The 12,312-nt window shown below is 48.4% G+C and overlaps 1 protein-coding gene across 1 annotated transcript in view; it reads left to right on the forward strand.

Moving 5' to 3' along the window:
* Positions 1-690: 690 nt before the first annotated feature.
* KIF26B (kinesin family member 26B) overlaps positions 691-12,312 on the forward strand; it is a 576,785-nt gene continuing 565,163 nt past the window's right edge. Inside the window, 2 exon segments of the mRNA XM_017870419.1 lie at positions 691-1,201; positions 1,998-2,399. Of these exon segments, the coding sequence (XP_017725908.1) occupies positions 1,139-1,201; positions 1,998-2,399 (465 nt within the window). The 5' untranslated portion in view covers positions 691-1,138.

A 12,312-nucleotide genomic window follows, 5' to 3' on the forward strand; every position in this document is an offset into this window, starting at 1 on the left:
GACCGGGGCTCGGGCGGGCGGGCGGGGGACCCAGGGCCCTAGTCCTGCGGCTGCGGTCGGGGAGGGCGGCCCCCGGCCGGCCCGGGGTCGGCAGGGCAATTCCAGAAAAGGTTTGCCGGGCAGGTCTCCGAGAACAAAGGGCGGGGGGAGGACCCGGCATGTTTGTGGACTTGTTTGTGACTCAATCCCTTTCGCACGGCGTTTCAAAGGCAGACCTGCAAGCCTTGTCGGGAAGAGAAAGCACTTGGGGGCGGGGGGGCTGGGGCGCCGCATTTCCGTCCAGCCGCGCTCGCTCGCGCGGCCCCTGAGCTCCAGGCTCGCGCAGCGGCGCTTCATTAGCCCCGGGCCGGGCGGCGCGCCAGGAACTTCCCCGCACGCCGCGAGATCCACGATCCCCGCCCCCGCCCCGGCCGGCTCCAGGCCTCGCACTGTCAGGCACGAGCCCCGCCACATAAAATGGATCCCGGCCGGCGCGGCGAGGGCGGCAGGTTCCCGAGGCTCCTCCGCGCCGCGCCCGGGCGCACACGCGCGCTCTGACCGCCGACCGCTCCCGGGCCACGCGGAGCCGCCCCTCTCCCGGCCCTCGCGCAACTGTCAGGCGAAACGGGCCGGCGGATATTGGCTCGGCGACACGCCGAGGCTCCTCCCCGAGTCTGGATCTTTATATTTTGGGAGAATTTCTTTGAACTCAGTTACCAAGCTCGGTGAAGGAGACAAGTTCCCGCAGCCGGCTCGGCTGGGCTCGGCGCGCCCAGCCCACCTCCCGCAGCGGCCGCGAGCCCCGACTCCAGCCCTCCCTTCCCTCGTGCGGGAGCGCGGACCGACTTGCCTGAAGAAGATGCCAGTTGTGGGGCTGTGGCCGTGACAAGAGAACGTGCGGCTGGAGGAGGCAGAGGGGATGAGGAAAAGCATGCTTGGAAGAGAAGAATAAACCCGCGGCCCCAACCCTCTCTGCAGACCGGAGCTGTTACTTGTGGGTCCATTTGCTTTCGTTGCCTCCCGCCCCACCGCTGAGGAAACCTTGCCCTGGGGGCCGAGCGCCAGCCCCCTGCAGCCGGGGTCGCCTCTGGGGCGGGCGGGGGACCTTCTGATGTAGCGTCGGTGGAACCTGCAGATCCTCTCCTCCGGAAAAGCCACCATGAATTCGGTAGCTGGGAATAAAGAGAGGCTGGCGGTCTCCGCCAGGGGCAAGAAATACGGGGTAAGTAGTGGCGGTGCGACGCGGAGACGCGTTACCAGACCCAGCTCGGCGGGGTCCGCCTTTCCCCGGGATCGAGCGGCCCCGGCCCCGAGCTCTCCCCCGCTGCAGAGGCGCCCCCGGGGCTGGCGGGGTTGTGAGTGCGCGGAGGCGGGTCTGCCGCGGGGACGCCCGCACACTCGCCTCGCTCTCGGAATTTTTTCAGTCCTCGCGTTCCTTCCTTTCCCCGCACTCGTAACTTTTGCGGCATTCCTGCGCTTCTCGGCAGAGTGAAGCCGAAGGGGAGGGTTTCCCTGAATGCTTGGCCGTACCTCGGATCGTTTAGTCGGAGCCGGGAGAGCCTCTCGTTTACCTGCAGTATCCGGAGAGTTGGACCCCGTAGGAATAAAAATCCTGAAATCACAGCCCTCCCCTTACCCCCCCATAGGGTCTTCCGGGATTTTGTTCCTGGGTACTTGCTGGGATAGGTGCCGGCTTCAAAAGCGTGGGGCACTGAACCTATGGGTCCCCCCCACCCGGGCTTGCAGAAGCCGTGCAAACCGCCCCGAGCGAGTCCTCGTCCTGACCCCAGGAGGAGGCCACCCGGGACCAGCGCAGGGGTCACCCGGGCGGTGGGGACTCACTTAAGGACAATTAACGAGACAGATGGAGGGCGATTTGGCCGCAGGGCTTGGAGAGGTCCCCAGCCAGCTCCCGTGGGCGGTTCGAGCGGGCACTTGGTGGCGCACGTATGACCCAGCCCCCGGGCGCTGCAGCCCGCCGCCTTGCGGCCCTTGATACCGGCGTGTCTTCCCCGCAGGTGAATGAAGTCTGTTCGCCCACCAAGCCCGCAGCGCCCTTCTCCCCGGAAAGCTGGTACCGGAAAGCATACGAGGAGTCGCGCGCCGGGAGCCGGCCCACTCCTGAGGGTGCGGGCTCAGCGCTCGGCTCCTCGGGGACCCCGTCTCCCGGCTCGGGCACCTCGTCCCCGAGCTCCTTCACCGGCTCCCCGGGACCCGCCTCCCCCGGCATCGGCACTAGTTCTCCGGGCTCCCTGGGCGGCTCGCCCGGCTTCGGCACCGGCTCCCCGGGCTCCGGCAGCGGCGGCGGCTCCTCCCCCGGCTCGGACCGCGGCGTCTGGTGCGAGAACTGCAACGCCCGCCTGGTGGAGCTCAAGAGGCAGGCCCTGAAGCTGCTCCTCCCGGGGCCCTTCCCGGGCAAGGTGAGCGCCGCGCGGGGCTGGCTGGGGAGGCGCCGGGAGGGCGGGGCCGGGCCGCCACCCACAGCAGCTGCTCAGTGCGCCGAGACCTTGCGCCCCGGGTCCACGCGAGGGTCCCCGGGGGCGCTGGGGCTGCTCCACACCTCACGGGGCTCTGGCACGCGGGGCGACCCATGCACCTTCCTCAGCCAGGCCGCCCGGGGGTTAGGACGGCCGAGTCCCGAGCGCGCAGGGGCGCCCGTGGCCACAGGCCTCACGGCCCACGGGGGAGGCCCCCAGGTGGTCTCTCCTGCCTCCCCTCCCAGCTCTCCCTGGCGACTGCAGGCTGCGCTGTCGATGTTTCTCCCCACCCCCACCCGTGATCCTTTACAAAAATGTCAGCGGGAGTGGAAAAGCAAGCTGACGCTTGGAGCTGGCATTTCCCACTGCCTGTTTGTGGTCCATCCTTTCCGCGATTGCAGAAACAGAAACATACTCGAAAGCCAGCATTTCCCCCTTGTCAGTCTGTGTGTATGACTGGGGAAGATCCAGAGGCGGGTAGCTCCTCGGAGCAGTGCTCCCTCCTGGCCTGCTCCTGCGCCAAGCACACTGGTTCCTCCATAGCAACCCTGCCCGCGGTGTGTGACTGGCCGGAGCCCCCAGAGGGTAACAATGCAATTGTATTTGCACTGTTGGGTCCAAGTACTATCAAATGATAATATTTACTCTTCCACTTCAAAGAGTTTTTATCAGTGGTTAGAGAGCAATATCAAGGAAATAGAGTGGATTGCTGTAGAGGTTTTTGACACTGTTGGTTCAACGTCAATATCCGGTTTATTATTTCCGTGACTTTAGAAATGAAATACTGTGATTTCGAGTAGGCGTTTAGGAATGACCGTGTCTGCTGTTGCAGACGTTGACGTTTTCATAGGCAAGGGCTAAATTCAACAAATGCCCACAGACGCTGTGAAATTTAAAATGGGGAAAATAACCACCAGGAGAATTGGTTTTGTGAATGCAGAACTTAGCTCAAGAACAATGAACTCGTGGATGGTTGTCAGTGCACTGTTTTTGTAGTTTGATACATCTGCCATGACATCCCGAGGATCAATCTCAGGGAATCAAAAAGCTTATTTCGATCTTGCATGCTAGACCTTCCGATTTAACACCATTTCTTCATTCACAGATTTATTTGCTCTCGTGATCCTTCATCAATATTCATTGATTTTCTGCCCCATCCGAGCACTGCTAGGCACAGCAATGAAAATACAAGGTCCATTCATGCAGTCCTTGTCCACGTGGAGCTTATATTCTAGTGGAGGATACAGACATATCAACCACGAAATGCGCAGTTCACAATGTCTTCACATTCGTGGAGGGAATGTAGGATGCTGTGAGGTTGTTGAAGTGGACGGGAGCATCTGATAAAGATGGAAGAACCTTGGTTCTTAAAGATCTAATAGCTGATATTTGGCAGTCCTAATACGTTACAGCCTTCCAAATTATTTTAGACCTTTCTTGAGGACCCATTCTTATAATAGGCTTTTTGTGGCATTGAGTGTTCCTATACGCAAAGGTAAATCCAGATACACTCTTCTCATTTAAAAAAAGAGGAGGGGAAGGAAAATCTACCGAAGAAACAAATGTTGAAACTCGTATGCATCCATCATGTTTTATGGAGTCTTGTGACCAGCTAGGATTTTGTTTTTACAGAAACAGCCTGGAACATTCACTCACAGTGTTATGGGAGGCAGCTCAATATATTTGCCAATTTTATGTATGTGATGAGGTAAAACTCTTGTTGGTAAACTGATTGTATTGTCACAGTGAGGCGATGGCCCCAGAAGAAACACTGGATTTGCTGAACCCCCGTGCTCTACAATGACTTAGAGTGATCCAAGGACATCTAGAGAAGACCTGGTAGTCATGGGGGCAGTCACAGGGGATCACTTTAAGTGCATATGTGAATGTCACATAGTATCACAGTCGCCTGAGGTTTATGTGTGAAGCAGCACCATAAAGCGTGACATTTGGTGCAAGGGCATAGACAGGGCTTAGCCAGGAAGAAGGGTGCTTTGCATCAGCTCATTGTTAGTAATGAGATGTGGGGCCTCAATTTTAACTACAAAATTTCTTCAAGCCTTTGTGAATAATTGTGTGTGTGTGTGTGTGTGTGTGTGTGTTTTAAGCATTCCTACCTTGCATTTAGGTACAATTTCCATTATACCTTTAGCATTTGCAACATTATAGCCAAACAGTTGCCGTGTTCTCTGCTGCACCATGGATGGAGGCCATATAACTTGGATAAGACCGTTCTTCTTCCCGGTGCAATATTAATGAACAAACTGTGGACCACTGTAGCCCTCAGGCACAGAAGGAGTTAAGTTTCATTAGAACAAGAGGCATCACTGTGACTCCAACATGTAGTTCCCTCAGTTTGCTCGAAGAGTAAGAGTCTGGAAGATAAAGACATGTTTTTGAGGGGTAATTAACAAAAATCATCTTTGTAATTTGCTTAAGATGCTTATCTTCATTGGGAAATATTTTCTTAAATAGAGTGTTAAATTCTACTAGGTGCTATTAAATGTCTCCTAGGTAGATATTGAAAAGTGAAAAGCAGAATAGCACATCCAGGAACCCTATTATTTTAGGATGGATTTGGTTTTAGTTCTTCCTTCACCACTTATTTATTTTGTGACATTGGGTAAATTAGTTTTCCTCTCTGATTTTCAACTTTCCTATTAATATGCTCAGGAAAAAAATGATTCAGACTGTTAAAATGTCATTAAAATGATCTAAGGTAAGGTTTCATTCTTTAGAGAAAGGTATGAGAGTTGATGATTATTAATGAACTAAGATTCTGTTAGATTTGTGTTTTACAGAATTTAAGGTTTTTCTTGTAAGTTATTACCCCTGTCAGTTTCTAATTTCATCTGTATATTTTGTAAACATGCTGCCGTATGAGTTCTCACACTGTGCCTGTTGGTAGGTAGCAAGCCCTGTCAAATCCCCCCAGTTTTGTCTTTGGAACAGTTTAAGGAGGGGAGGTGATGTAGTAGAGGGCGCATTCGGGGTATCTGGTTGGTCCCATGAGCTAGTGCCTGGCTCTGGTGGCCTGAGAAGAACCATCCTATTTTGAGCACTCCAATGGAGGATAGGGCTTCATGGTAGAAAATGACATGATTTGAATGTAACAGTGTGGGGGATAGTGTTGGCTGAGGTAGGAAATAGGAGGAGACATGGAATTGGATGGAGCTCAGAGGGAAGGATGATCATGAGTTTGGTTTTCCATGCATCGAGTCTGAGCTTTCTGGAAAGAGATGGAGCATAGAGGCAGATTTAATCATAAAACTGTTTGTTGTTGGCTATCTCAAGACTGGCGTGTAGAAGTGACAGCTGTGGGCTCACATAGCTCTGTTTGTTGATACTCTGTATTCATCCTTTCCTGTAGCAACTTACCTGGTGAGTAGACGTTTGTGCTTGGTGGCAGACTGTAAAACACTCAGGTCGACTTTTATTACCTTGATCAGTACAAAAAGTACTTAGTGGGTTTATATCATTTCTCTTTTGGTGCTGGTGAGAAGTGGTCAGATGAAAGAATGTGAACATGTAAAGTGTTGCGATTTCAAGTGAGAGCGGCCCTTTTACCCATTGTAGTGTTCCAGTGTGTACATACAAAACCATTTCATGTCCAATGGTAAGAGCATCATTCCTGTTTTATAGACAGTCAAGGCACTGAGCCAGAAATAGGGGCCAAGGAACGAATTGCTCAATTTTGGGCTAGCCTAGATCATTCTGATATCTGTGACAGGACTTTTGAATGGACTGGGCAAGTCCTAGGAAACATCAGCCCAACGAAATTCCCCGGAGTAAGCAGTAAAGCTCCCGATTGGCAAAAGGTTATCAGACATCTGTTCATTTCCATATCAATAAAAGAAGATCTTTTATGTAAAAAAAAAGTGCAGAACTATGTTCCTATCTGATTGTTTCTCAGTCAGATATTCTGAGTCCATTTATGCCCCAGAAATATCAGGAAGATTAGCCAGACATACTGAGAAGTGTGGCCAGGAATCACAGAGATGAAAGAAAGGAATGCGTCATAGGGGTTAAAAATGCCAAACGTGGACTCTAAATAGCCAGAGACCAAGTAAGTCTAGACTTGGGGAGATATAGATATCCCCACACACATATTTCTGTATTTTGCCAGCTCCAAAAGATGGGTATGAAAAAATAACTAGATGCAAAAAGTCCCCCAAAAGCCATCATAAAACATTTTATAGATAGGATAAAACAGACATTGCATTTCAAGTACTTATTAATTATAAGGGACTTCTAGCTGAAATCTTCTCTTTCTTTTAAGGACATGTGGCTATTTTCAAAAAGCTTCATTTGAGTCTTTCTCATATCAGAAGTATTTTAGATAAAGGAGCAGTTAGTAGATAATAGCAGCCATGAAAAGTCCGTAGCGTTTATCATTTGAAAATTTCTGAAACATTTTGGGAGTTTATAAAACATTCCCAGGAGGGACATGTGAGCAGTAATCTCTTTTAAGGCTTAGCAAGCTGTGGAATAATGGCAGTTCATTCTACTAGACTATTAATTGTGAAGCAACATGGTCAGTTTTTATAGTGACTTAATTCACTTTGCAAAAATCCCTGGCCTGCAATAATTCCTTCCACACCCATTGCAGATAGGATTACTACATTAGAAATGTGATTTTTAAATGGCTGAGGCTGGTAGTTTGTCAGCATTTGGAAGGATTAAGTCAATTAAAATGGAGGCAACATCAGTTGCCTTTTGTTATTTGGCACCATATCACAGATTGCACCATTCGTGGGCCAACAATAGTGATGATAGTAATAATAATAATGATGTAATGAATGGCTAACTACTGTTGTCCTACATACCAGGAACTGCACTGAAACACACACACACATCATCTCACATATTAAAATGAAGATGAACGTGATTTTTTCTTTTTTACCGTGAAATGCCAGGTTCTTGATGTGGTTAAGATCACAGAAGGAAGCATGAAGAAAAAATATGCAAGAAACAGAGAAATCCAATCACACTTTCCCCCAAAAGCTGTCGAGGGTCACTATGAGTAGGACTGACTGGGTGAGAGGCACCGGCTCGGGATGGTTATTGTTTTTCCTGGGCTCACAGATGGGAATTTTTCTTTGGGTGAGCGGGGAGTTGGGGGAAAGTACATGAGACTGTCAGGTTCCCAGATGAGTAATTGTCTTGGCTGGAATGCAAGGGGCAGGGAAAGGAACCTCCTGTATTTACATGCGCTCAGTGGAGACCCTGCTGTCATCCCTTACTAAACAGAAAACACTGCCCGAGGGCTCCGTCCTGACCTGCGAGGAAGAGTTCTTCAGCTGGCCATTTCAGCGCCCCATCGGCAGGGCGGCCACCCCTCTGCTCTGTTTTGTCCTCAAAAAGATTGCAAATTGGCTGGTGTCTGTGAGGGTTCTTGGTCATTTTGCAGGAATACAAGACACATTTCCTTTTTACCACTCTCTGGAGTCACAAGCTGTTCATCAGCATCGTTTCTTTACTGTGTCTCGTCTATGGTGTTATTGTGGTGAAGGAGCACTGTTTAGAATGTGCTCCCAATCGCCCTTTTACACCTATGTGCACCCATCAGAAATATTTATTTATTTATTTATTTATTTTGAGACGGAGCCTCGCTCTGTTGCCCAGGCTGGAGTGCAGTGGCGTGATTTTGGCTCACTGCAACCTCTGCCTCCCAGTTCAAGTGATTCTCCTGCCTCAGCCTCCCGAGTAGCTGGGACTACAGGAGCCCGCCACCATGCCCAGCTATTTTTGTATTTTTAGTAGAGATGGGGTTTCACCATGTTGGCCAGGCTGAGATCTCGATGATCTCTTGACCTCGTGATCCACCCACCTTGGCCTCCCAAAGTGCTGGGATTACAGGCAGAAATATCTTACTTTAAAGTACATTTGTGTAGATGCAGAAGGATTAGGGATACACCTGTCTTCCTAACGTACTTTTGAAATATTTTTCAAGATATCAACTCAGTTTGTATCCATCATTTGCTTACCATTGCCTTGGGAACTGCTCCAGAACCTGTCTAAGAAAATTAGAAATGAGTTATTGTTAAAAAGATGTTTGTCCACCTCTAGGTCTCAAGGAACTCACCTATGTTTTCTTCTAGTATTTAAATAGTGTCCTTTAATATTTAGATCTCTAATCCATTGAGAGATTATTTTGGTGCATAATGAAAGATATAGATCAAATTTCATCTTTCTCTAAATGTCTATCCAGTTGTCCCCACTTTATTAAAACATTCATATTACTTGCGGACTTTTTCTTGTGAAAAAAAAGTATCTTTCTCACATTAATCGAAGATACCACCATTGTCATAAATCAAACAGTTGTATTTGGACCTATTACAGGATCTTCTAGTATGTTCTCATTCTGTTGTCCAGGCTGGGGTACAGTGGCACAATCTCAGCTCACTGCAACCTCTGCCTCCCAGGTTCAAGCAATTCTCCTGCCTCAGTCTCACAAGTAGCTGGAAATACAGGCATGGACCACCATGCCCAGCTAATTTTTGTATTTTTAGTAGAAATGGGGTTTCACCATGTTGTCCAGGATGGTCTTGAACTCCTGACCTCAAGTGATCTGCCTGCCTCGACCTCCCAAAGTGCTGGGATTCCAGACATGAGCCACCGTGCTGGGCCCACACTATTTTAATTATGGAAGCTCTGTAGCATGTTTTAGTGTTTGGTAGGGCTAGCTCTCTCTCCCTCAAACAGTGCCTTTTTTTCTAGGAGTTTCCTTGCCTAACTCCAATTTTTTTTTTCTTTTTTTTTTGGTTAGGACCGTTTTGAATGTATACATTAACCTGGGGAAGAGTTGGCGTCTTTATGCTGTGGAAGCTTTCCCAAGAACATGGAATACCTTTTCATTTGAACAAGTCTACTTTTAGCAATTTTTAAGAGTTTCTTCATATAGCCTTGGTACATTTCTTGTTAAACTTTTTCTTAGGTATTATAGCTTTTGTTGCTATTGTAAATGGAGTCTTCACTTCCGTTATCTCTTTTAACTGATAATTATATATGTGAAGGATATTGATCTATATGTTTTATATCCCATTGCCTTATTAAATTCTACTGTATTCATTTATTTTTTAAAAATTGGTACTCTTGGGTTTTCAAAAAATTTTGTCTTCTTCAAATACAGATATCATTACTCTCTTCCTTTGCTATTTTTATGCCTCTAATTGTTTTCTCTTTTTTGTTACATTGGCTAATACTCCTGATACAATGTTACATAATAGTGATATAGTGGGCATGTGTATATTTTTTTTCTATTAAGATGTTGGCTTTTGGACTGAGATCTGTCTGTATTTTTTAAAGTTAAGGAAATATCCATCAATTCCTACTTCAGTGTTTTATCAGGAATGGGTATTATATTTTGCCAAATGTCTTTTCAGTATTTAGAGACAAAACCATGTAATTTTTCTCCTTAGATTTGTTAATATTGTGAATGACTATTATTGATTTTCTAATAGTGAACCATCTTTATATTCCCATAATAAACCCCACTTGGCCACAGTGCATTTTTAAAAATATGCTTCTGGATCCAATTTGCTAATATTTCATTTATTGCTTTTGCTTTGATATTCATATGCCAATGAACATTTTTGATTCCTGTTTATGTGCCAGCTCTAGCACTATATGTTATAATCCAAATAGGAAAAATACTAACATTCCTGCCCTGGAGCAACTCACAGTCTAGTGTCAGAGACAGGCAAGGAATGTGGCAGAGCATAAGTGTTCCAGCCACAGGAAACAGCAGGCATAGGCCACGAAGGGGTGATGCGTGCCCCGTACATACAGGGAACTGAAGTCGCACATTGTCAGCCACAGGAAACAGCAGGCATAGGCCACGGAAGGGGTGATGCGTGCCCCGTACATACAGGGAACTGAAGTCGCACATTGTCATCATACACAGTGTGTGCATGAGTGCGTGACAGGATGGAAAGGAGGCAGGTGGAGGATGCAAGGCCTTGCAGGCTATAGGCTGGACTTTATGCTGTAGGACGTAGGCAACCATTGGAGGGCACTCATGAAGGGAGTGAAATGATCAGATATGCATTTAAAAAAGATTGCTGGCCAGGCACGGTGGCTCCTGCCTCTAATCCCAGAACTTTGGGAGGCTAAGACGGGTGGATCACCTGAGGTCAGGAGTTCGAGACCAGCCTGGCCAACATGGTGAAACCCCGTCTCTACTAAAAATACAAAAATTAGCCGGGCATGGTGGCCTACACCTGTAATCCCAGCTACTCAGGGGGCTGAGGCAGGAGACTCGCTTGAACCCGGGAGGTGGAGGTTGTAGTGAGCCAAGATCATGCCACTGCACTCCAGTGTGGGTAACAGTGCAAGACTCCGTCTAAAAAAAAAAAAAAAAAGATTGCTGTGAGAATGAGCAAGAAGATGGGTTGGAAGAGTGGTGTCACCGAGACCAGACCAGTTGGGAGGCCCCTTACAGTGACTTGAGTGAAGAATGACATAGACTGAACTAGGGCAGTGCAGAGGGAAGGGAGAGTCAGCTCGGGCCTGACCCATATCATATGTGGAAAACCCGCCATGGGGAGCTGCTGAGATATGGGGCAGAGGGAGAGAAGATGATGCATTCTCCCAGGTTTCTGGCCAGGGAAAGTGTGTGGGTGGTGCTGCCAATTATGGAGATGAAGAATACAAGCAGAGAAGGGGTTTTGTTATTTTGAGTCCAGTGTTGGAGGATGGCTGTGAATGTTAACTTGGTTGGGGTCTCTACAGCTTGAGGTGGAATGGTCCAGTGGGCTCCTGTTGGCACTCTAGAGTGGAAAAGAGGGAAGAAAACCCAGGAGAAGGCAGTGTCATGGGAACTGAGGAAGGAGTGAGCTTCAGGGAATAGGGGTGACAAAAGGTCTGATGCCCTGGAGAGGTCAAGGAAGTAAGGACTGAGGTTTTCTTTGAACTGGCAAGGAGGAGGTCATTGGATGTCTTTGTTGGAAGAATTTCTGGTGCCCTGGAGAAAGCCAATGGCACTGTGTCCAGGAGTAGATTGAGAGGTGAGGACATCTCAGGCAGCATTTGAGTTGCTGAGGACACTGAGTTACCAGAGATCCACTTCTTGAGGCTCTTACTATCTTAAAATGAAGGACTGGAATCAACGGACTTTCATAAAAACTAGGCTCCATCACTTAGAGTGTGACCTTGGGCAAGGCTTGGTCTTTCCAAACCTGGTTATTCTCATCTCTACAGGGGGGTCATGACAGAGCCCCACCAGGAGGATAGTGAAGATTAGGTGAAATTGTGAGATGATATTCAGCTATCGCTTTCTGTTATTATTCCAATGACTTTCCACAGGAAGTTGAATTTCATAAAAGATTCGTACCCTCCTTCCTTCCCTCTTTCCTTCCTTTTTTCCTCCCTTCCTTCCATCTGACACCAAAATGGAGAAACAGCAGTCAGAGAAAATGAGAGCGTTCAGTGCGTCTTTGTTTCTTCACCTCCAAGTGGATAAAGCATCTCATACTTATTCATTCGTAGAGTTGTCGCCGCAGAAAGTTTAAGGGAGCTCAGTTGATGTAAACAGCGACTCCTTTAGATTGAGGTGCCATGAATATGGATTGAGACTTTTTTCTGTCACAGATGGAAATCCCTTCTTTAAGCCCGGCCCCTCTCGTAGCCCCTCCAGGGAGCCTTGCAGATGTGGCATTTGGCGTTTTGGCTCCGGGGAATGAGGGAGAGCAGATTTCCTCCAGTGACTGCGCATGCGATGTGCAGATCTGAGCCGCACCAGGAATTTGGGCTTATCTGCCTTCCAATCCAGCTTTATCTTTCTCAGACGGTTTTCTTTGCAGTTGTACTTCGCTGATCCTATCACATCCATTCCAACCAGACCCCATGGGAAGTC

This window comes from Rhinopithecus bieti, unplaced genomic scaffold (assembly GCF_001698545.2).
Source record: "Rhinopithecus bieti isolate Rb0 unplaced genomic scaffold, ASM169854v2 scaffold_5132, whole genome shotgun sequence".
Lineage (NCBI taxonomy): Eukaryota > Metazoa > Chordata > Mammalia > Primates > Cercopithecidae > Rhinopithecus > Rhinopithecus bieti.